This window comes from Melospiza georgiana, chromosome 1, assembly GCF_028018845.1.
Source record: "Melospiza georgiana isolate bMelGeo1 chromosome 1, bMelGeo1.pri, whole genome shotgun sequence".
Lineage (NCBI taxonomy): Eukaryota > Metazoa > Chordata > Aves > Passeriformes > Passerellidae > Melospiza > Melospiza georgiana.
Genome location: NC_080430.1, coordinates 64,830,639 through 64,855,742, shown reverse-complemented (window position 1 = coordinate 64,855,742; position 25,104 = coordinate 64,830,639). Strand labels below are relative to the sequence as shown.

The window sequence follows — 25,104 nt, the reverse complement described above, 5'->3', positions numbered from 1 at the left end:
TCCCTCTGTAACCACCTGACCTGAGCTGCCCCCAGAATACAAATCTACTGTTCCATGCTGTCAAAACAAATTACTAAATATCAGGCGGCCCCACGGAGGAGACAGAAGCCAGGATCTTAGCAAAAGTAAAAGGTTGCTCTCTCATGCTTGCTGAGGAATTAAGGCAACCTAAATGCTTTGGTGGGGAGGAAACATTTGCCCTTCACCAAATGCTGCCCTGAGACTTGATCCAGAAAATAATCAGGTCTCCCATGAGGAGATGAAGTGAGATGTAAGGAGGTTCTGCCCATGGATTTAAGAAGTACACTTAACACACTGCAGCCTGTGCAGGCCTTGGGGAAGGAGCTCTGAGGGCAGAATTTTCTGTTTACTTTATTTGTGGAGGAGGCTGTGAACAGGTACAAACCAGGGAGAAAATCTGTGTAGGGAGTGAGTACTTGCTGCCCCATTTCTCCTGTGATATGTGCTGAAGCATGTGGGCAATGCTCAGTGCTTAATGAATATGGAGCTGCCGGACAAGGTCACCCACAGCCTCCGTCTGCATCAGTAACACCACTGGGAGCCACCCTGGGCTCTGGGCATGCTTTTTTTGGGCTTTCCCTATGTCACCTGCTGCCACTGCCCAGCCCATGGTGGCGGATGTGGGCACAGCCGTGGCAGCTCCAGTGTCACCAGGAGCCCACTCCAGGCACCACTGTGGTTCCATACCTGCTTCTGTTTGCTGCTCACTGCTCTGTGATGGAGCTGCTGTGCCAGGGGGTGCTTTGATCCCGTGGGTAAACTGACTTTATAAAAGCACTGTGCCTGGGTGCCTTTGGGAGCAGTGGGCGAGAAGATGGGACAGGGCATGGAGACTGCTGTTGGAATAATAAAAGAATAACGCTGGTTAAATCTGGGCTGATAATCCCTAGGGAGCTAATACTGCTTTCAGTAGCTGACATGATTTCTTTTTCGCTCTTCACCTGTGAGTATCTCCCTCGCCTCCCACACACTACTTGCACCATCAATTCCTTACAACCTGCTCTGCTGCTTTCTTATAGGGGTGCATGCTGGAGCTGAATACATTAGTTCTTAATGAGATACACGTTTAAAGCTTACCGGTTAGGTTATATCCCAATGTTCTTCTAAGAGAATGCACTTCAAATATTTACAAATCAAAAGTAAGTTAATTTCAAATACCAGTAAGTTAAGATTATTCTACTTGCTTAAGCTAGTATCTCTATAGCTCATCAGAATTCAACAAAATGTGGATTTGGAGATTTCAGTAGAGAGACAGACAGAATAATAAGGAAATCTCATTTCCATTTGTAAGGGTCCTAATTATCCTGGTGGCTTAGAGGGAATCAGTTTTCCAATAAAAAATACAAATGAGGAAATTTCTTTAATCAGAGCGCAATATGCAAGTGTTTCTCAAAATAGTCCAGACTAACGCAGACTTGAGTGTTCCATGCCTATAAATAATAAAACAATGTTTTTTGAAGAGTCTAAGGCTGCCATACTCGTAAGGGCTGTGATTTCCCCATCACTCACCTATTAGCTTTGGAACTCAGTGCCTCTTCCAAAAGTTGGCAGAGAGACAGAGGTCTCAAAACCCTATTTCACTTTGACATATTTCTTGAAAATCGATGGGGCAATAATGAAGAAATCAGCAGTACTGGGGAGGAGGTTTGTAATGTGGGCATGAAATATAAAACTGTAGGGGAAAAAACTACATCGGTTCTACTTTTCATAACATGTTTATTTTCATTTACAGTAAACATTGCAAGCTAATACCAAAATCTGTCAGAAGTCCATGCTTTGTTTTTCTGTTAATGGTGACTTGCAATTTATTTTATGCTTTGCCATTATTTTGAGGAGACTTTGTTGTTTTGTTTTCTGTAGAAGTGACCTTACTTACTTACCTAGGCAATTTGGAGGAACAGTTCAAGCACTGTTCTTTGATCCATTGCATGAGTTTTGTGCCATGATTTTACTGAAGAATATGAGTTATAAAGACAAGTTGAATATATTTGAAACTGGCATACCAAATAAAGTGTGAGGAGAGTAGAGGGCTCTTTGAGCTTGGAGGGGAAGCCTACTGTTTTTGTAATGGAACAATTTGGATACATTCATAAAGTGGCCTCCATGCTGAAAATAGACTTTGGAGTCTATAGAGTAGGGGCTGATGATAAATTGTAATAAATTATGGATATTATTTGAACTATGGGGGGGCAGGGTTGAGGGGGAGGAAAAACTGATAGCTGCACGTCTTCTAGGGCACATTATAACCTCCCAAGCAGGTACTAAACCCCTTTCCTCTTTTGTGCAGCTGAGAACAGTGTTGTAAAGGAGTTCTCCTACAATGGTGACTGCTGGATGAGAGTCTGAATTAAGAACACAGGAGGAAAAACGAAGGCACAAAGCCTGTTTAATTAGGATAAAAGATACTCACCCTTGCCAAATTCTCCAATCCCAGTTTAGCAGAGCATAAGAGTTGTTAGGGCTGAAAGGTCTGACTTGCTGACTTAGGTAAATGCAATGCTTGGCAGATGAAGTCATGCATAATTAATTGTTCTTTGTTGCATTCTTTCCAATGTAATGACTTGTAGCATTCACACTTACAATAATTGATGTTTGCTGTGTGCTGGAGCTTCAGGACAGCCAATTAAGGTGGTGAAGCTGGGAACTGCACAGCATCTCTGACATCTGGTTGTTACCAACATGTGGGCTATAACTTTTTTTTTTTTCTTTTCTTTGCTTGTTTCTAGTGTCTAAAACAGTACGTGGAGCTGGCAATTCAAGAAGGTTGTGGTTCCCCTATCACATGTCCAGACATGGTATGCTTGAACCATGGGACCCTACAAGAAGCAGAGGTATCTATACTTCTCATACTTCTTTCTCTCTCTCTCTCTCTCTTTTTTTAAAACATATATCCCCCAAATTTCTTTATCTGCATAATAATAAATGTAATCATACAATTTTTCCTCCCTTTAATTACTTTTAATGAGCTTTTGGCAAGAGGCCTGACTGACAAGAGGTGATAGAAACAAGCAGATGTTTTCCAAGGGTTTTGCTCTTTTTTCCCTCCCTCTATGCCTTGGAGGAGAAGTTCCCTTGGCATCTGGACAGCCTCTGAATTACCCATGCAGGTGACTTAACCAGAGTACCCTGTATCCCAGAATTGCTGAGCCTCCATTAGATTGTCATTTCAATCAGATTTGATTTGACTGCAAACACTGAAATTCTCGCATCTTTCTTAAGAGCAAGAACTCAGATTGATGGTATGCAAGGCCAGAATTTCCTTGTGTATGTTGATCTTGGGCTGCAACAACCAATTTGCAGTCCAGTCTAATAATGCAGGGCTGTATAATTATATTGAGAGAAAGCTACCTGCACAACACCAGGTAGAAGTAGGTCTTAAGAGATATGGAAGTTGTCTCTTGGGATACACCCAAGATGCTTGCTTGCCTGCTTTGTGAGGTGGGAATGTCCCTGCTGAGCCTGAGAATACAAATAGGACAAAAAAAAGAAAAAAAAAAAAGGCAAACCAAAAAACCAGGAAAAATAACATGGCTAAGGGATTTTTTGATAAGTTTTGTACATTCTCCCAGTATTTGAGAAATAAAATCAAGGAGAATTAGATCTCCATCCTTGAACTGCAGAAGAGAAGTTTGTCTTCTGTGTTATCTTGAGCTCTGTGCACACAGATGCCATAACTATGGCAGAAGTATATAATCCTATTCAAATGCCATCAGTGACAGTGTGATTCCCAATACCAAAAATTACTTTTTCTCCAGAAAAAATTCTGGATCTATTCCCCAGCATTTGAAACATTTGAAATGTTGTGCTTAGTTTAATCAGGTCATGGGACTTTCAGCTATGTTAGTTATGGTGGAGCCTTTTTATTTGGCTGAATCCAGCTATTGTGAAAAGCAGCCAGCTGTTTCCCTTTCTCCTCTTTCTGCAAAGATACAGAGAGGGTGTAGCAATGTCCTTCCACCCATTGCACCAGATTGGAGGCATCTAGCCTTTATTGAAAATGTATTTTTAAAGAAAAATTACCAAATGACAGGAAGAGTTCTGCTCTGTTCAACCAGGGTTATAAAATGCTATAAGAATTATGAAATATATATTTCCCCTTAGTAAAGGAGACTCGAGAGGTATTTAAAATGGACCACTGGCCTAATCCTTGGGTGTTTTTTGGTCTGACAGCAGAATGACTGAACAGCCCGAATGTGCATTAGTGTCCCATGGATGACTGAAGGTTCTGACACTCCCTTTTGGCAAGGTGCTTGAAACACAATCTTCTGCTTGAATAGCAAACAAATCCCCAGCCTGGTTAAAATTACTGCTTATGTGTTTTACCAAATACCTATTTCTTTAATGAAAAAAAAAAAACACCCTGAAAAACAGTAATGAAATAAAGAATAAACTGACTCCATTCACAATATAAAAGAACAGTATGTAAACTAGAGATTTATGTATGAATACTTTCTATTACTTTTTTTCCTCTCTATAAATAAAGGCTGTTCTTTGTGAAAATGCAGCCTTTTAAAGCTATTTCTTAAAAAAGCAGAACCTTATCAGATGATACAGAATGTGCTTAACTAGGACTATTGTTTGTCATGGAAGTACTATTTAGAGTTACAGTTCATTCCTTACACTCTCAAACTCCTGGTGTAAAAGTGGGCGGCTTCTCACCTCTGAGGGGGTCCTGGATTTTTTCTCTGGCTTCTGGCAGGACAAGGTTCCTCACCAGGACCATGGTGAGAGTACACGTTGCCTGTACTGTGGGGAAAAACAAAAATAAAAGATCCTTTTTTTTTCTCCTCTGAGATAGCATCAGTGTTTTGTAAAGGTGTATTTTTCATGTCATGTTCATTTCAGACTATGCTGTGACTGCTGCTCATCAGGTACTGTTACAATTTGAAGAAAAAATAACAGTTTGAACTGTCTTTGTCATGGATGTGTTGCTAAATTGGCTCCTATACTTTGAGCTAAATGCATCTCACTGTGTTAGCTAAAGCAGTTGTTTTGTTTATGTTTTGTTTTTGCCATAGCCTGAAAAAGGGAGCTAAAGGTGAATTTGGACATAATTTTAAGTGAAGGAAAGCCTCTTCATTGGCTTCAGTGCATTTTGGATTGAGCTTTCTTCAATAAGGAAACTGAACAATTAATAAAGCTTATAAGCATATATAACACAGTATAGCTATGAGCACAGTATAGCTTTGAAATTTCACCTACTTCTCCCTCTCAGGGTCCTTATTCAAGCTGTGTAACATTCCTTCAGTGCTTTCCAGTGACCTGTTTGTCTTCATTTAGACAAATCAGAATTAAGTCCTGTTTATTTTCTCAGTAAAATTCTGAAGAGTTTGTCTAGTTTGGTGCTAAATTACTAGAGCCTTTTCAAAGCTCTTGCCTTGCTTCTGATTTGTGTTCTTCTTCAGTTGCTTTTAGGGGATGGAGGGAGGGAAAGCTCTGGTTAACATTTTAAACACAGAATAGAATTTTTTCTTGTATGTCTCATGAAGAAATGAGCAAGTGTGAATAGTAGGAATGTGTTTCTCTAAAACAGTTGAATATTTAATCGGTGCTTAGGGAATAAACTTCTTATTCATAGAGTATAGAAGATGTTGGGAATTAAGGCTTTACTTTCTGAGGTCCCTCTGGACCTCAGAAAAAAAATGTTCCAGGTTTTTTGATCTTAAAATGCATAAAGTGAAAAGTCATTTGAACTAGAAAATTATACTTTTCAGTACTTTGAAAATATGTTTTCTGAAACCCCTCTGGCTTGGGTTTCTTTTTCCTTCAACAAAATCTAGTTGAAACTGGTTTATTTCCCAGTAGTTTTTGTTTTGACAAATAGTGCATTTGAACAGAAGGAACTGTTCCACTGAAGTGCTTGAAATCAAGTGCAATCCTAGGTCACATCTTGACCTGTTACATCTAGATAGCAGCTTGTAGTATAGCTGTCTTGTAGCAGAAATAAATGAGGGGTGGTGGTGGTAAGGCAGTGGCTTTGGCTACAGACTCTCTTTCAAATAGCTGGTTACACAAAAGAGGGGAAGTCCAAAACAGTCTTGTTAAACAAAATGTTTGCCCTTTCAAGCTCCAGTGGCACAATAAACAAAGATTACTTGGATTCCTTCCTGGAAGCAGAAGGTAGAAGGAACATCTTATGTTAATACAGTTCTCTTTAAACATGCAGAATTCTTATGTCTAGAATATTCCTGCCTCTCTTGGGAACTTGCTCCATTGATGTAATTGGACCAGTTAATACTGCTAATCTAAATAAGGGGTAATTTATCATGGTTTGAAATTATTTTGCTTGGTGTGAATCCAGTCACCAGTGTAAGCTATGAATCAGGGTAAATCTCCACTGCATACAGGGATTTCTACTGTAATACTTACTTGGATAATATCTAGGGCATTGTGCTTTGCTGTTTCTGATTCCTGTATTGTTCTGTGGTTTATAACATCGATGCAGTGATCCACGTATACACAATCTGATTTGGATTAAAGCTGTGCAGCAGTCAGTAAAGGAGACACTGATTTGGGTTCTTTGTCCAGAATTCCCCCTTTGCACGCAGTGCAGGTTCTGCTCATTGTCCCTCTATCTGTGTAAATCTGTGATCCACGCCAGTGCTAACCTGACAGAGGGCTGTCAGTAAAGCAATGCTGAAATAGGACAGTAACCCAGATCTTAGAATTCTTAATTGCCTCATATTCCATACCTAGCCAAACACAAAATCCCACTGGGACTCAGTCTAAAATATCAGTTTTATTTTTAATTTCAAAATTGGTTTATGCTTTGCTGCAGAAGAGATTGAAATGGTAAAATGAGAAGCAATGTGAGAACATGTTGCAGGCTGACCTATCTTTTTCAGGGTCAAAACAAAAATTTTTGTTCTTCTTATTTACTTGTTTTTATGTAAAACCTAGGGGAGCAAGTGAGAGAGCCTTAATTTTGTTTTTATTTGTCGCTAAATAAGAGAAGAGCTCTTTAATGGAGAACATGAATAATTTAGTGTTTCATTATGAGTCTAGTGAGCATAGTAGCTTGACAAAGAAAGTTGTGGGTGTAATTTCTAGCAGCATAGAGACTGAGCTCCCATACCCCTTTCAAAAGCAAACCAGAGCCCCTGTTGGAACCATTTTACACTGCTTGCAAAAGAAGACAGTGCCTGTGTGAGTGGGGCTTTGGCAGAGGTGGGCAATGTCACCCTTAGCAAATTCTTCTGCCAGTGTAGGATCTGCCCTTGCTGGCTGTCTGCTAAAGTGAGAGAGTGAGAAGATTTTGGCCCGCTGAACTTCCCTCCCTTGGCATTATCAAAGTTTGATTCATATGGGTGTGAAAGGAAGTAAGATCTATTCAATTTGCTTGATTGCCTCCTTGCATGCCCCTTGAAAGTCTGAGAATAGGTGGAGTAGTGATTTTCCCTTTCCACTGTGGTAGCCAGTATTTAAAAACAGGGGAGTTGTTCTTCCTTGGGTCCTGGTTACTGCACTGCCTGGAAAAGTTTGTTGCTGTGTACACTGAACCAAATTATTTTGAACCATTTCAATTTCCTTTCTTTGCTCTTTTGTCTCATATAGTAGCAGGGACCCTGGTTATTGTGACATATTTCATGACATGATCTTTTTGAATGCTTGACAAGGATCCAGCTGGAGCCCTTTGTGGTAGTAAGCCTTCAGAATTTTGCTTTTGTCCATCAATGTTTTTACTTCAGGTGAATGCTGCTGTTCTTAGCAATTGCTCTTGTGTATCCTTGTGCTGTATAGCAAGAGGATTTTAACTGCAGATATTGCTTACAGGGTGTGGGAAATCAGAAAACTTATTTCAACTCCTAACAGCCTAATAAGTCTCAAATCAAGATATTTTCAGGAGAGGAATGTTCTTACCTGTATATTTTTTTTAATTTAAACCCCCAGTATTAAAAAGAAAAAAAAGACAAGTTCACCAGACTGTCCTCTAGCATTTCTTCCTACATTGAATAATTTCATAGCATAGAATAAGAATAGCCTGTTTTCTGATATGCTCATGGTCTTCCTATTTTGGCTCTTTGCCATCTGCTGGGTTGCTGGTTTGCTGCCTCCCCAGATTTCCATGCCCTGACCGGCCCAGAGACATGAGAGATTGTGCAGGAGAGGAGGTGTTTGGGATGGACAGACACCCAGGTGGGGCTTGAGAAGTTGTCTGGAAATGGACATTTAGACTGATGCCAAGTAGGAGGAGATAAACACCTAATCCCCTTATTGTACTTAATACTGTCCTTCTTGATTAGGTATAAATAAGATTAAAAGTTCCCTGAGGAAAAGATTGGCTTTTTTTTTAATAGGGACCTGATATTCATGTTTGTTTGGGTTTTTTTTTTTTTTCAATTAAGTTTGCACATACAGCTTTCACGTGGCACTGAATTCAGGCAGCAGCAGGAATTTGTGCATTGTTTTCCTCATGCCTGAAGATGCTAAATCTGTCAGAGGCTTTGGCTCAGCCCCTCTCGGGCTGACCTGGGTGCCATCAGGACCTGGCCTTTCCAAGCCTGTGGGAGTCAGTGGCCCAGGTGATGGGCTGCATGTGTTCAGCACCCAGAGCTGCACCCCGGGAGGGGCAAGCTGAGCTCTGAAGAAGACATGTAGGAAAAAGAGTGGAGCTGAGTGAAGCCAGTGGGGAAAGCTGGCATGGCAAGCTCAAGTTTTCCCCGGGAGAATGGGAAGCTTTCAGCACTGCCTCTGCTTCCTATTGAAATCTGAGTTAAGATGCATAACTCCGCTCCCACTGTAATGAAAAAGGCTGATTTTTAATACATGGGAAATTCTGGGCTCAATAGAACTGCTCTTGAAAAAACTGTTTGTTAGAAGTAAAAGCAAGTACAGAAGGACCCCAGCCAACTAAAAAATTCACTCAAGTGGCTCTTACAGCATTGAGACTCACTGTTTTAATTTAGTTGTAATGAAGGAAAATTTAAAGTAGTTGCCAGTGCTCACCCAGCTAAAGAAATGCAGATGACTCTTTTAATTTTCCAAACTATTTATATGTGAAGCTGCCCTGGGGAGGAGTGGGCAAAACTGAAATGATGTGTCATTGCTGAAATTGCTAAACTTCACTCTTTTTACCCATTTGATTTTTTTTTTTAAGTATTTTCCAAGAGTATTTCAGCTGACTTCTTATGAACAGGTGAAGAGTTTCCCAGAAAAATCTCTGTGTCTTACAGTCACATTAATCTTAAATATTAATTAATTAAAGCCATGTGAATCTTTAAATTATTAAATCTTGACATAATTTGGATTCATCCTCTGGCTTCAGTTAAATAAATGAGCCAAGTATCTGCTACAAAATACAGTTGTGTACAATCAAGTCCAAATTATTTGAGTTATTAATAAAGCAATTTTGTATTTTATAGTACAATTTTTTCCATCTGTGAAAGAAAATGTATTCATAGCATGATTTATAGCATGATATTGAATATATATTGGATTTTTGTCATTTTATTTCTTCTCATGGGTGCTGTGCCTTGCAACTGAGGAGGACAGCAAGGGCCAGCGTCCACTTCACCGAGGGCAAATTTTGCCCTTTACAATAATCTGAAGGACTGTGGTTGGATACTGGATGTGAGATTTGAAAGCCTCTCACTGAGGCCATTTTGAAGCTGTCAGTTCTACTCTGTCTCACCGTGCTTCAAATGATCAGGTCCCAGGTCTTATGTTATTCTAGGTTTATTTTCAGTAAAAGAGAAAAATATTTCCAGTGCTGGTACAATATTACAAACGGATCAGATAAAGAGAATGGTCCCACATTCTGAATCTGACAAACATGTGACTCCTGAAGTGCCTGTGAAGTTCCTTTTAAACCCCTTCATAGCCTGTATGCAGGTTTGCTTATTAGTTTTAAATAGGACACTTGGTCTTCTTACGTAGAGTGTTAATTGGAGATTAGAGCATTTAGCCTTTTAGGCTGCTAGTTTAATTAGGGTAATGTGCAAAATGTATCAGCAAAGCCTGTTTGGCTATGCCAACTACATTTGTTAACTTCAGTCAGCAACCAATAGGTTGCTCTGTGTCTAAGGCAAATTCCAACAGCAATGGCATTATCTGTCTTGGTCCAAACCCCATGGAATGAATAAAAAATGGAAACCAGACTGCCTTTCAGCTCCTGAGAGCTAAGTGGCCCCTGCCATTAACACTGGGAGATGTGAATGAAGAACCATTCATTTGAGCTGTATTCTTGTGCATGAACAGCATGCTGCAGTCTCCAGGGCTGGCAGCATGTCACCCTTTGTTACACTAAACCAACATGAAATAAAACTGGGGAGCCTGAAGTAAATATGGAATCCACAGAGAAGGTTTGTGTGTGCATGGAAAGAAAGACATGGGCTGCACTACTGGGTTGTGTGGCTGAAACAGGGGAGGTTCAGAACTACTTTTTTGAGAAGAAGTCAGGGTGTGGAAGAATGTGGTGCTGAAAGCAAGCAGGAACAAAAAGGTGAATTTGAGAGCCAGCTCAGGAAAGCAGGTGTGTAGAATATAGTGCTTATTTGTCATCCTGTTCTTCTAAGTTCTTCTAAGCCTTCTGATGTTTACATTTTTGTAATAGAGTTTCTCACACACTTTTCATGTAAATAATGATTGTTTTTCATTCCTTTCTGGAAAAAGAAAAATTTGATGAATTGTTAGTTTGACCAGTGTGGCTGGAGAAGTGGCAATTTCATCCTCCAATCCATAGTCACTTTTAAAGTCTATAAATATTGGAGTTCAAAAATAAACTATACTCTTTTTACCTTGGACGTTTCAGCTTGTGCATATAGTTCATTTTGTGTCCTATTACAACACTTTTTAACTTTTAAAAGTTTCTATTTCTAATGCTTCTTTTGTGTGTTTCTCATTTCAGATTGCCTGTTTGGTTCCTGTTGACCAGTTTGAGTTATACAAGAGGTTGAAGTTTGAACGAGGTGTGAAGCTTTTTGTCTCTATTACTTTCTCTTTTGTCAGTGGAGGCAGCGCTGTTATATATGGCAGAGACAGAGCCTGTGGAGTGAGTGAAGGAAGAGACAGAGAAGATGTCTTTGCTTTTAAATAGTTCAGGAGCAGTCACTAGGTTGGGCTGTGCTCCACAGACAAAGTTGAAATTCTGTTTTGCAGACTCAAAGAAGCAGCGTCTTAATGAATTACCAGACTTCAACTCAAGCTTGTGGGCAACACTCTCAGACTTTGTGCCTGGGGCTCCACTGTTCTTCTGATGGCATGTTCATCTTGGATCCTTGAGGTGGTTGTACTGGTAGAACTTGTCAAGGTGCCAGAGGCTGGTGCTGGCCAGGGCACACAGTCCTTTTACACATCCCTAGGGATCTTCAGAGCTTCTGGGGGACACGTACTCTGAAATGCAGTGTGAATTTTTGCAAGCATCCCTGCAAAATAGCTTTGCTTACGTAAAAGCCTCATGTGTGTTCATCTAGTAGAGTTTTTCTTCCCAAGGAATAGTTGTGCCCTCATTCCTGAGGAAGGCCTACTTTGTAGAGAGGTTTAAAACTGAAGGTCAAGATTTCCTATGCCCAGAGGTCACTCTTCTGCATCAAGAGATGGTCCTTGACAAGGCTGAAGAAGAAACTGGCTAGTCAGAAAGATGAGATCCCCTTCCTGGTTTTAAAGACTGCCGCCAGCTTCAAAGTTTCAGCTGGAAGGTGCAGTGTTTTTAAAGACCTAAGTGCATGGTAGTATGCAGAATGGTGTGTCTGAGACACTGCCCCACTCTGCCTGTTCTCAAACTTTCCTTGAAAGACTGGATTTATATTCTTACTTTGCATGCCTGCTTAGATGCAGTGGATTGTGTAAGACAGTGCAGAGGTCTATAAAAATTAGGCAAAATAATACACTTGAAAAGTTGGTCAGGTAGAAGAATATATAGGTTTTTACAGAATCTCATCTGACATGAATCCTTGTGAATGACCACAAAGTAGAAAAACTGCTCATAATACTCAAATATACCCCAGAGTTTATGGGCAAATGCAGATTGTAGATATGATATTCAGGCACTCAGGTCAAACAAAAAGAAAAAAAATCCCAAACCTTGGTTTTATTTTTTGTTTCTTTCTCCTGTTTTACCACCTTCTTGTTTATTCTTAATTTCTTACAAAGTCTCTCCAGTTCATAATCTAATCAGTGGCTTGTCTACAGTCCTAGACAATGGAAGTCACAGCTTGTTAATTCACCATATTAAAGGGTTTAAAACAAAGGGACTTTCTTGCAATACATTAATCTGTTTTATGTAAAACCTTTTTTTACTGATGACTCTGAAACTATTGGTTTCCTGGTATCTCTTCCTCTATAACTAGCCAAAGCTGAACTCATGATCTTTTGTTACTTTTTTTTTACTGCCTCCCACGCAGAGAAGCCTGAAACTTGTCTAGTTTTTAAATCCTCCTTTCCTTTTCTTTCTTGCCTAAGTCTGACAAATTCTCTTCCACCTCTGCTATCTCTCTTCATTATGATTTTAAGATCTGCCCTTACTCCTTTATGATAAAGCTGGTGTCCGAGCAGCAGACTTAGGCATAGCCCTTTTGCCTTGCCTTTTGGCCCCAGCAATAAATCCAGCTTACTGATGTCTGGGAACGATTCCTGCTTGCTAAAGCTCTGACCTGGACACCCAGCACTAATCCCAGCCTTAGCCAAGACCTTTTGCCTATCCTGGATTTAATGCTGTCCCCAAGGCTGACCTTTCTGCACTCATCAGTGGAACTTGGGACTTGGCTTATTAGTTTCTGCTGGCCTGGAGCACCAGTCTCAGACCTGAGCCTTACCTGGCAAAGCCTGCCTGCCCTGCTCTGACACTCTTTTTCTGAAACCAGCAATAGACCTCACTGATGGCATCTGCTGGGGATGAATTCTCACCCAGAATCTGTCCAGAGACTCCTTCCTGATCTTCAACTTATTGTCCAGACATTTTCCATTGTGAGATTTATTTTGAGGAAAATTTGGAACACCCCAGGAAGGACTTACTCATCCAACAGCCGTTTCCCTCATCCCCAATCTGTGCTAGCTATGTTAATAGAATATATATCTTCTCATTTTCATTGCTTTCTTTTTTTAATGGGCCAATAATATTGTGTGGAAACATAGTGAGAAATAATTGGTATAGAATGGTGTATCTACAGACAATTGTTAAATTTAATAATAGATGCACTGATAATAAGCTATTCTCTTGTGGGGTTTGTGTTCTTAGAATGCAAATGTGTTTTTAAAAACAAGATTTTTTTGCATATCTGTAACTTCTCTGCATCCAGTCAGGGCTAAGCCACAGAGTTTTTGTGAAGCATATTTATTAGAAAAACAGGAATTGTTCTATGTCTATAAGGATGGTGTTGATGTAGTCAACAGAAGTAAAGAAATAGAGGAATGGTAAGTGGTTAGGGCACATGCATAATATTTGCCAGTAGGCTGAGGGGTAGATGAGGAGAATCTCCATTTTATGCCTGACTCAAAAGTAGTCTGTTTTAAATGAAGATTTCTGTGAAACACAGTCTTATCCTTTCAGTCCTATCCTTCTGAGCCAGAAATTATTTTCTTCAGGGTGCTGCATTCCTCCTGTTTGCCACCTACATCTCACCTGCTTGCTTGGATGTTTTATGAAAACTGGCCAGATCCCTGCCCAAAACTGGCACTGTTTGGGAAGGCTTTCCTCCTGAGAGTTGAGGGAGCTGTGGCTGAACTGGCTGCAGGGTAGCAGGGGAAAAGCTCAGGAGAGAAATGGCCCTAACCAAGAGATGGAGCAACTTGCCAGAGCAGGCTGATAGCCTCTTTCCCTTTTTTGGCTGTGCCTTTTTAGCTGTTACTGGTTTCGCTTGTGCTCCATGGCAAACCAAACAGTATGAGACAGCGTGGATTGCAAAACACCATCTGTAGGTTCTTTGTAAGATGGAGGAAGTGGGAGAGGAGGGACTTTCATCTGTTGCATTACATCTTGCTGCAACAAATTTGTAAAAAACAGGTTTACAACCCAATTCTCCTCCTCCCAATGATGTCAAAACCAGACATTCTGTCTTTCACCCAAACACGGGATAGGGGAATTTAGGTTTACAAAGCTGAATTTTCAACAGAAAACATGCAGAATCTATTGTGTGAAGGATTAAATGCAATAGCAAGTACTAGGCCATAGTCTTAACCAATTCAGGGTTTCTTTTAAGAGACACCAAAGGAACCTAGAGAAATAAAAATTTCTCAGTCAGGACATTACTTTTTAAAAGTATGTAAATATGAAAAATTACTTGATTTGCTGTGGCTCTCTTCTCCCTACTAATGAAGCCGAGATCTAATTTGTTTTTGCTGTCATTCAATAGAAAGCAAAATGTTTGTTTTGGGAGGCAAACAAAGTGTGTGCAAGACAGTAAGAGAAAAGAATGCAACTAGATCCATGAAATGGCTGAAGGTAGATGGCACAGGTGTTTTGCTGTCCTGCCTAAATTATAGGTGACAACCTTTGCCTGGAAATAGAAATTCTCTACATATGTTGGAGCTCTCTGACACAGACTCAGAAGTTACCCAAAGTCAGAGTAGTGTGTACCTGTGTGTCCATATGTGCTTTCAGCAAAATTTGCTGGAGAACTCGTATATGACGTCCTTGTGCAGCTTTTTGTTTCAAGTGGGACAACTAATTTTATCTGCTGGAGGTACCTTGTAATGCCTTTTGCCATCTCACAGTCAGGATTTCCATTGACTTTGAAGACATCCCCTCCATCTATTTATTTTCAGTGGTGGTCCCAGAGAGCAACCAGGGAAGGAGGAAGGGCAAGGTAGCCCCTGACAGCCCTTTTCTGGGGAGGCTCTGCAGGGTGTGTGTTCATGCACTTCATGGAATTGAGTAGCAAATGACCAATGGTGAATGTGTCCCAGCTGGGTTTTTGTTGCAAAGTCCTTGAATAAAGATTTGGAAGTGAGAGAGAGGATCAACATTTATCATTTTCTGCTATGTGGTGATGACTGTAACTCAGTGTCTACACCCTGAATCTTGACCCCTGTGATAATCTGATACCGGACAAATAGTAATGATGTGATGCAGTGAATATTAACTGCAATTTATAGATAAAGGATAGTACATAAGGCATGGAAAGTGACTTGACATTAATTTAATTACAGTCCTTCTGCTGTTTACATGGAAGTTACTGCATGGCTTGCACATGTCCAAGACATGGAGTGGCCTAGTGCTACAAAAGACACTTGCTTCTCAGCCAGCAGCAGCTAGGTTCATATTTTGAACCTTGCTATAAAAAGGCAAGGAACACATTCTGTGTAGTGTATTTCTATTGTCGCAATGCTTTCAGTGCAACTGCTTAGCAGAGGACAAATGCAGACCTGCCTGAAGAAGAGCAGGCCCAAATGCCCGTGGGTGTGGGTGTGGAGCGCTTTGGCTTCCACACCCTTGTGCAGAATTGGGTGCTGTGTACCTAGACACATGTCACTGGGACAAGAAGAGGACTGCATAAAGAGTTTTATTTCTCTCTCTGTTGCATTTCAGAAGTCCATTTGGACCCCCAGAGAACATGGTGCCCCACAGCCGACTGCCAAACCGTGTGCCACATCGCACCGAGCGAGTCGGGAGCGCCGGTGCCAGTGGAGTGCCCCGCCTGCCGCCTGACCTTCTGCTCCTCCTGCAAGGAGCCATGGCACGGGCAGCACCTGTGCCAGGAAAACCAAATGACCCCGGTACCCACTGAGCAGGGGTAAGATGGGAATCCACGATGGCCGTGCCATCTTTTGGTTCTTTTCATCACAGGGCCTCACGTTGCGTTCATGGAGCAGCTTCCTTCTAGGTCCAAAGCTTCAGCCTGGAAACTGTCCAACTCTCCTGGTGTTTCCTAAATACAATTCCAGTCTAAATATTACTTTAAATGCTAAATTTTATTTTCACATACTTAGTATTATTTGTGTACTTATCAAGCTTGGGTTGCAACTGACACTTCTAAAAGGTGAAGCCCTCCAGGACTTTAAATCTGCCTAAAGGCTTTGTTCACATGCTAGAATTATGACCTGTGCCCATACCAAAAATCCAATATACCAATATTGCAGGATCCAAATTTTGCTTATACTGTGGTTAAGAAATCACCCCTGCTTAATATTTACAGAATCTTTGCATAGAAAAACCTTAACTCCTACACAGTGTAAATTTCACTTGGAGTGAGAAGCCTTATTTATGCTCATTTTCCTTAACTGCAAACAACCTGCAGATCAGGTTGTAAAAGCCATTATCTATAGAAGAGAGGCTTTTGTGTTTAAGCTATGTCATGTCTTTGGCTATCCATCTTTGTTTTCAGAATCAGGTTATATTGAGTCATGTTTTCAAAGTTTTCTATAATTTTTTTTCAATAAATGAAAAACTTAAAACCTAGAGCATTCTGCTTGCTAGAAACTCCATGGAATAGGTGTTGCCAAAAAGCTCTTGCTGTGATTTTTCTTCTCTAGGTGTGATCTCTGGCTGTGGTAGGGTTTAAGCCTATTTTATTTAGACAGGGAGGATTCAGACAAGGATTATGAGTTGCATAATCCAGTCCTGTTAAATGAATTGTGTAAGGTCTCTGTAACAAAATGCTAAGTTTTAATGCTATAGGTGATTAATTGTGAGTGTAGTGAGTGTTACATTTATACAGCATAAAGGAACAAGGCAAGGGATTTTCACTTTTGTGTGACATTAATAGTCTTACGCCTAGTAGCGAGTGTGTTTCAATGTATTGTGTATTGTACTGAATATAGGAAGCTTCACACACTGAGGACACTTAGGACAACATTAGATGCTCTGAAAGATAAGCACGATACACATCAGGCAGTGGACCTGAATACCGACCAATATGTTCACATCTCACTTTTTAATGTTTCCTTACTTTTCTAGATTCCTTATTGGAGCAGAGACAGAGGCACCAATTAAGCAGTGCCCAGTTTGTCGAATTTATATTGAGCGAAACGAGGGCTGTGCTCAGATGATGTGCAAGAACTGCAAGCACACATTTTGCTGGTATTGTCTACAGAACTTGGATGTAAGTGCTGCAGAAAAAACACCAGGATAAAGAATAATGGTGTTAAGGGTTAGTCTGAGGCCCTGCGCAAGCTTTTTGTTTGTTCATTGCTGTCCTAGCAAATTTCTTGGCTCAATTCAGCTTCTGACTCAGTTGTTTTCTTTTCTTTCACCCAATCCTTTTAATTATATCAATATAGTTTTTTATTTCTTCCATAAACAGTTATGGCCATGTCTATGCGTCCCATGTTAGTTCTCTGAGGGAAATGGGACTAACACATTGCTTTCTGGAGGTTCGTTCCAGCAATACCTTGCTTGGATTCGCTCTTCCTAAAAACAGTTTGGTTGAGAGTGAGGGAAATAGATGTCTTCCACCTGTTTCAACAGCAAAGGACACAGTCTGTCTAAAAATGGTATGGTGCTGGGTGAAGGGGGTTGTTCCATGGTATGGTGGCTAGGGAGCACCAGGTCTCCTTTACTAGTCCATCTTTAGTGCCATGTTTGCTGAAGAGAACGATTGCCTATTAGGCTTGAGGATAAAAATGTAGGATCATGAACACAGATTGTGAAGTCCATGTTGCTAGTTACTTCTCAAAGGTTACAAACCAGTCTCAACTTGTGTGGACTTCAAGTATCCTAGCAGCATGAAGAGTCTTGGAAGTAATGCACTTGTATATATGGCAGCTTGCCCTTTTGGCACAGTCATCAGTAAGAGCTGTGGGAGCATGAAAAGGACTTTACCAGCACTTGAACTAAATTGTTATGTGCTGCGTAGCTTTTCTTGTCTTTTTTGTACTCCACAGCCAGCAAACAATGAGACTTCCTCAGTCTTCATCCTTTACTCAGCACACTAAACAGATTTCTCTTAGTGTTATGTCCCCTTCCTGTGTGGGCGAACGTGCTTTTTCAACATGAGTCTTAGGGCTTGCCTCAGAGTACATGCAGTACACGGTGATTGCTTAACACTGTGCTGAACCTGAGGAGTGTCATATTCTTGCAGACTCCACAGACATGCCCTTATCGAGTTTTTGTCAGTTCAAAGGGAGAAAGAGAGAAAGAAACTGTAGTTGTGTGATTCAAATGTAGTTTTTCTGAATGTGTAGGGGTTACAGGAGCTCCAGGCGTAGATGAAGGTAGTACCTGCAAAGCCAGAGAGCAGAGCTGAAAAATGAAAGGGGAGGCAGCATCAGGTTACAGCACAGTGGTTTAGGGAGGGTAATGCAGGGCATGAGTCACCTTCTGAAGAAAAGAATGAGTAGTTTAATGAGTATTAATGGTAAAAGAGAAATTCAACAGGATTTTTGTACTTTTTATATTTTCCTGTTGAGTCTAAGAAGAGAATTACTGTGAAGTAGGTACAGCAGGAGTACAGAAGGTAAAATACTTCAGGAGGACGATCCCTCACATTGCTAGGTTTCAGAAATGCCTGTTGTTTTCAGTTCCCTTTATCATCACCAAATTATAGCCTAGGTACTTGTGCAATTAGGTGGAACTCATGCGCTTTTTAAAAGTGGAGGAGGAAAGATGCTGTATGATAGCTCAGGTGCCAAACATACGTCAATTTCTGAAATTGCAAGTTACTCTAGGTAATGATTTGGAAGACAGGTGAACTTGTCTGCTGGCAGCTGGCAATTTCAAAGCAGTGCCAGGAAGGTTGTGTTTCCACTCTGGCCTTGAACTTCTCCCTGCAGTTCTCTAACCTGCTCTTACAGCTTCTCCTTTTGTTTTTCAGAATGATATTTTCTTACGGCATTACGACAGAGGCCCTTGCAGAAACAAGCTGGGCCACTCACGGGCTTCAGTGATGTGGAACAGAACACAGGTGTGTTCCTAACCAGCTGGGCAGAGCTCTCATGCATGCATGAAGCAAAGAGATTTTAGCCTTCAGAGAAGACCCAAGATGATTATTTTCATATTTTCATCTTTTTTTTGGTGACCTATGCTATGTTTATGTATGCACATGCATATTTTATTTTCCATACTATCTAAATATGTATTTTTCACCACCCTGTCTTTCAGGTTGTGGGGATCCTCGTTGGACTAGGTATCATAGCGTTGGTGACCTCCCCCTTGCTGCTTGTGGCATCTCCATGCATCATCTGTTGCATTTGCAAATCTTGCCGGAGCAAAAAGAAAAAACCCAGCCTGCCAACAACCTAAAACGCTGTGTCTTTTTGAGTCTCCATCTGTACAGCATACGTATGTGAGGAAGCACAATGGTTGTGTTTTGGTGCCATACCTACCAAATAATGCTCCCTTTTTTTGCCAGTTCTTGGGATAAGTGCCTATTCTTTACAGGCTACTCTATCACTAACAAGTCCAGATTATTGTGCAGTACATGCAGTGTAGGTTTTTGCTTCCTGAAGAGGAAAACAGGACACCATTCAGTCCTTCATACCCTATTCAAGACTGATAGAACATTCCCATTTTCCATCAGCTGCACATGACTTGATCCTGCTGCATTACTCTTCTTTGCAGATTCAGTCATTACTGTCGTGCTTGCTGTTGGTTCTTGGTGACACTCAGATTTCTCAGAAAGTTTTGGGTCTTTAGTGAAAGAGGGAGAGGGAAAAGCCTGATTAGGTTCCTCTGTCTGATAGCTTGTGTACAGTTAAATGTAACAAACCATTAAGAAAATACGTTTGGTAGTTTCCTGTCAATTGGCTGCCATGGCATTTCTTTCAGCATTGAAATCAATATGATTTTTGCCATTGATCTCAACTACAGAAGTAGAAAACCAACAAAACTGTTTCTAAGATAGGGCTCTCTTTTGAGAGACTGGACCTTGAGAAAGCTGCTATTTTTTCACATTAACATGACATATCTACCATGAAATATTAAGAATATGCATATTTCCCTACCATTGGGCATGCCTTTTGTCAGTACCATGGGTGTAGAAAACTCACAGTGAAGGTAATATCGTAAGAAAAACTGTGATACAGTTCCCACTTTGTGCAGAGCGTTGGAATCCTGGTTGGGTCTGTGCAGAGTGGCAGCATGGGCACAGATATACTAAGTACATATGGGCAGTCAGTATATTTTTTTCAACAGTTTACATGGGGTAGCAGCAAGAACCCTGATAAAAAGTTATTGAAACCAGGCTAAGCCAAGCCCTCCTTCAAAACCTTATGGACCTGCTGAAGTGAATACTTGAGAAATGCTGTGTAAATGTGACCTCCGTCCATTGGTGGGTATTTCTCTTGTCCTGCTCAAGGCTAACAAACTCTGTTGGTGATATTTTTTATTTACTCTAAATCTGGAAGGCTGTCAGTTAATAAGTGCTTCACTTTAATTTGGTGCATCACTGCCAAACCAGTTCAAGCCCTGGTATCAGTTACACCTGTGTAAGTTCCCTGAAAGCTCACTGAAGAGCTGGAATTACTGCAGCTCTTCAGTCAGGAGTAGCTGAGATCAGACTCTGCTCCCTGGAGTTTATTTCCTTAATGGATGGTGCTCCTCACAACTGGGGCCGGTGGCGCTTTTGTTCTGGACTCCCGTCTGTGCATTCTATATCTGTGGGAGCAGATTCAAGTTTGCACTGTACAATTGGTTGTAATTCCAAACCCCTTTCTGCAAGGGCTGCAGGGTTTGAAGGAGATGCTGGGCCCGAGCGCGGTGTCGGGCTGGCGCTGGGCCCTGTCGGAGCTCAGCTGGGAGTGCTGCGAGGGTGCTGCGAGTGCTGCCTGTGTGTGTGTGCTGCTTGGCCGAGCCTCAGGAACTTTGCCTTCTTGGCAGCTGTAAATGTGACCTTTTTTCTGTTTAACTTTGCTCTCTGCTTACTGTAACAAAAGTGGCAGGTTTTCTTCTTTTGAGAAAGTGTAGTCTGTTGAGCAGACTAGCAAGGACAGAGGCCTTAAATGATACTGTCTGTTTTACTTTTTAATTGATTTCTTTTATAAATACTGTCTGACTTTGCTACCAGTCGTGGCTGGAGGGCAGGCAGTGCTCGCCAGTGTGAAAGGCTGTATTTATTCTTCATCCTCAGCTTTGAAGGGAAGCAGAATGGTAGACAGTACATTCTAAATACAGAGTGCAATGCAGGCAACTGCCATTTATAATAAATAAAGAATGTTTTCTGTATGTGTTTTCTTGAAGAGCACTAATGGTAGTGCTTTGGGGTACTCGTGACAGATTAAAGTGTCCAGCCCTTGGCTTTGCACTATTTTTCTACCTACGTTTTTATGGCACTATTGTCATTTCCATTTCATTTATGAACTTGAAGTTGCAAGTCTTACTTTAACAGAGCCTCAAGGACAAAGACGTAGGAGCTGTACAGTCTCTTTAACCATAACCAGCATTGCAATGTACCAATATCCTTTGCATGTTGAAGTTTGAGTGTTTTTCATGTTTTGTGATCTTACCCATGACCCTTTGGTAGTCTGGTTTCTTTCCTTTTCCTCTCCCTCCTTCTGTTGGCCTGGTTTTGCTAAAATGCCTATTGGAATGAGGGTGGCAAATCTTTTTTTCATTAGCACTGTTGTGTTAACAAAACTGTCAGGTTCTCCCTCTGCTAAAGAAAGGCCGCTGAAGGCAGTTTAAGTGCCTGGTGGGCACACCAAAACTCATATAAATTAACCATGCAGGAGTTAACACAGCCTGGCAGTCTCAGTCCCAGTCCAGGCATCTAAGAAATCTAGATGTGGATTGGTAGCCCAAGCTTTTGCTGGAGGTCTTTACACAAAAACTGGATAAGGAGAACACAAGCTACAGGCACCCCTTCCTTTGGCTGTGTAGGTGCAACAAATGGACCAAGAAAAGCTCTGGATATCTTAAGAGCTTACAATTAAAGTTTTACAACATTGATTTTTTAAAAAAGGCTGTGTCCAATGCCCCATGTATCCTGGCTTTTCATTGCATGGGAATACTTGAGCATGTGCATTAAGTAGACCCTGGCCTGGCTGAGTCAAGCATTACCTATGCTGAAGTGCTGGGAGCAGGAAAGCCCTGATGCTTTGTTTTCCAGAAGGCAGCTATTTTGCACCAACTGGCTATGCTCACAGAGTTTCCACAGAAACATTTTAGCAGGAATCTTTTTACAGTGTTGGCTTTTGCTTTTGTGTTGCTTTGGTTTGTTTTTCAATTTTGTAGGAAACATTAAAGTCACTTTATAAAAGATTTATTGAAAGCATGACAAATAATACTAGTAATAATTAGGGAGAACTAAAAAAGAGGACTGACTACATCTAACTCTTTTTAATCGAGGTATCTGTAAATCCACTCTCCTGAGCTCCCTCTGTGTGATGTAGTTGGTGCACATCACCAACTACCAGGCTTCACTGCTCTTCCCATCTCTCTTCTTGCCCTTGTAGCAGGTGGCTGGTGTGGGGATGGCAGCCAGGGGAGAGCCCAGGGCTGTGGCAGTGCAGGTACCCCACAGGAGCAATTGCCCACCCTGGACTCATCACCAGTTTGTCTTTGGGCCTTTGACCACTGAGAGACACCTTGGGGGTTTTGGGCCTTTAATGTTACACTGAGAGCATTCACAGATGTCTCTCTTGGAGAACAGAAGTGGAAAGTACTCCGTTCCTTCTGAACCAGGGGCATTCAGACCTTATGAAAATTGGGCCCTAGGTGTTTAAAGGTCAGCTCCTAAACTTAAGAGACCAGTGCTAGAAATCTGGATTTGTACTGCATCTGGCCACAAATCTCCATGGACACATATCACACCATTTCCCATCAGTCACTGGATCTGTGTCCAATACAGCTGAAGATCCCATTCAGCACTTCATGTCCTTGTGTTAAAATGAGCATGATGATACCTGCTCCCAAATCCATCTCTTAGTAAAAAGAAGACACTTGTCATGCTACAGCACAAGTGCATCTCTGCAATATTTATTCCAGAGCTATAGTGGGTGCTCTTCAGTGACGGTTTATTTTTGGTGCATGGGGTTGCTTCCCCCAAAGAAGGGCACAAGGGGTAACAATAATGAATATTTCTCCGTGCTTTAATGATGCTAAATGCCACATCTTGTTGTCTGTCCAGTTACACAGCATGAAGTCCAAAGACATGTTTAAAATGTACACAAAGTTTACTTGAATGAACTAAGAGAAACTGGGTATTGCCTCCATATTTGCATGAAGAAATAAATACAAGTGGGCAGGTACAACTGCATTTCCACAATGGGACAATAAAATAAATTTTTGGCAACTCCATTTTTTGGTACCACAATGGATGGTTGTACTGTAGTGCCTGCTGCTTTAAAAATTTGAAATCTGTTTTGCACTGTAATCTCCTTCTCCCAGTCATTCTTTCTCAAACTAATTCCTTTTGTGATCTTATTTTTCATCCTGTATTTCAGGCCAAAGAGTCTTAGAGCAAAGCTAGTAGATTTCTTTGTATGAGGATAAAAATCTTCCAACCATTTTCTCCCAGGTTTTAAAAAGAAATTTGATGCTGAGTTACCTGACCAAAGTTAGAAATTCCAGACTTGGCTTGTTTAGAAAAACTTATTGAGACTTAAGAAGTTCTCTTTTAGCACCTAAATAAGGGCTGCTTTGTTAGAGCTAATAGACAAGGGAGCCATGCAGCTTTTGAGCTTCACAGAGGAGATGCTTCTGTTGTTAAGCAGACTTCTTTGGAAATGTGCTGGGGGGAAAAAAAGCCAAAAACCCCTATACCCTGTATACATATTTTTCTTATATAAATAAAAAATACTTATCATGTATAGATTCGTAATTTAAGAATTCAAGCTCTCTGGAGGCTTTCTAGGGTACACTTACCCAGGAAGATAATCTTATAAATATGCTGAGGCAGTTGAACAGAGTGTGCTAGTTATAAAATAGTTGTCAGACATCTCTCACACATGAGTGTGTAGGATGAGATCATAATTTACATGGCTCGAAATAAAGATGTGAAAATTTACCTTTCCTGGAACAGCAAGAGTTGGTTCTTGCAGCCTTCTGGAAGGTTAACTTACTGCTAAGACTCTGGAGAACTTCAGTCTCATTTTAGTTTGTACTCTGGTTAGCAAAGTAATGAAGTGAGAGCTGAATGATGTTGCTGAATACAAAGCCCAAAGGTCTGTCTTGTGTCACGACAGTCAAGTTTCTCATAACCAATGTGGTTTTATAATTTATTATTATAATTTATGCAATGCAAATATAATTTATAATTAGTAATTATAAAATACTAAGGATGAAGTATCATTGCCTTTATCATATGATATTTATTTTAATTGCATTCATACTGGAAGGCTTTTCTCTTCTGCTTCCGGTAGAGAAGGTCATGGTGCACCTGCAAAGTAAATTTCTGTGATATGGTGCAGTCCACAGTAGATGTTTCCTACTGTTTTGTAGTTATATCAAAGGGTTTTCTTATGATCCTTCAGGTTAGTTCTTTGAGTCGAGCAAATCTCTATTGTTAGGGAAGGTGATTTCCTAGCAATGAGTTTAATTGACCATCACAATCTGAGCTGTAAAAGATGATACTGATTGACAAGGTCCACCAGCTCTTTCAAGGACACAGCCTCATTCTTCTCCCTTCTTCCCCAGAAACTTTATCTTTTCTTGGATGAAAATTAAGGATGTCAGTAATTTGCTGATGCCTTCTGGATGTCCAGACAGAAGCTGCAGCTTCTGGTGGCCACGTGCCAGGAGATCCCAGACAGATTGAATGTACGAAGCTGCAGCACATGTGCAGTGAGTTGCTTAAATTTCCAGAAGGTGCCTGAGCTTTATGGCTTCCTGGGGCCCAGGGTGGATGTGGTGCACAAGGGACTCGGCCAGGTGAGGCTTTGGGTGTCACCAGCTCTATGGCACCTCTTGTGCTGGGCTGTCTCACCATGTTCGGCCCTGTCTCAAGCTTGCCCTTTCCATAGCTACCTGCCCACCTTCAAAACACCCCAGAACCCAGAGCAAATCCATTCATTCTCCAAGTCTCTCGCTGCTGGTCTGGTCCAGTTTCACAGAAGATCCAGTTCACATGAGATATTTGGAGCTCAGCTGGTCTGATCATTGACTTTTCCCTAATGAACAAGGCTTGGGAATGAGGAGAAGCAGAACTGTTCCATATGCTGGTATTGGCATCACAGGCACCAAGGGTCGCTGTGTGAGACCTCTTTTGACTGCCCCAGCATTGCTCATTTCTGAAAAAAGCCTGTGTTTAAAATGTGTGTGCATGGAAGTGTCCG

The 25,104-nt window shown here is 41.0% G+C and overlaps 1 protein-coding gene across 1 annotated transcript in view; it reads left to right on the top strand.

Annotated features, from left to right (window-relative positions):
- The window catches only part of RNF144B (ring finger protein 144B), a 48,396-nt gene extending 27,790 nt beyond the window's left edge, over positions 1-20,606 (top strand). The window contains exons 3-8 of the mRNA XM_058029135.1: positions 2,748-2,852; positions 10,868-10,928; positions 15,485-15,689; positions 16,853-16,997; positions 18,708-18,797; positions 18,995-20,606. Of these exons, the coding sequence (XP_057885118.1) occupies positions 2,748-2,852; positions 10,868-10,928; positions 15,485-15,689; positions 16,853-16,997; positions 18,708-18,797; positions 18,995-19,135 (747 nt within the window). The 3' untranslated portion in view covers positions 19,136-20,606. The remainder of the gene's footprint in view (positions 1-2,747; positions 2,853-10,867; positions 10,929-15,484; positions 15,690-16,852; positions 16,998-18,707; positions 18,798-18,994) is intronic.
- The last annotated feature ends 4,498 nt before the right edge of the window (positions 20,607-25,104 follow it).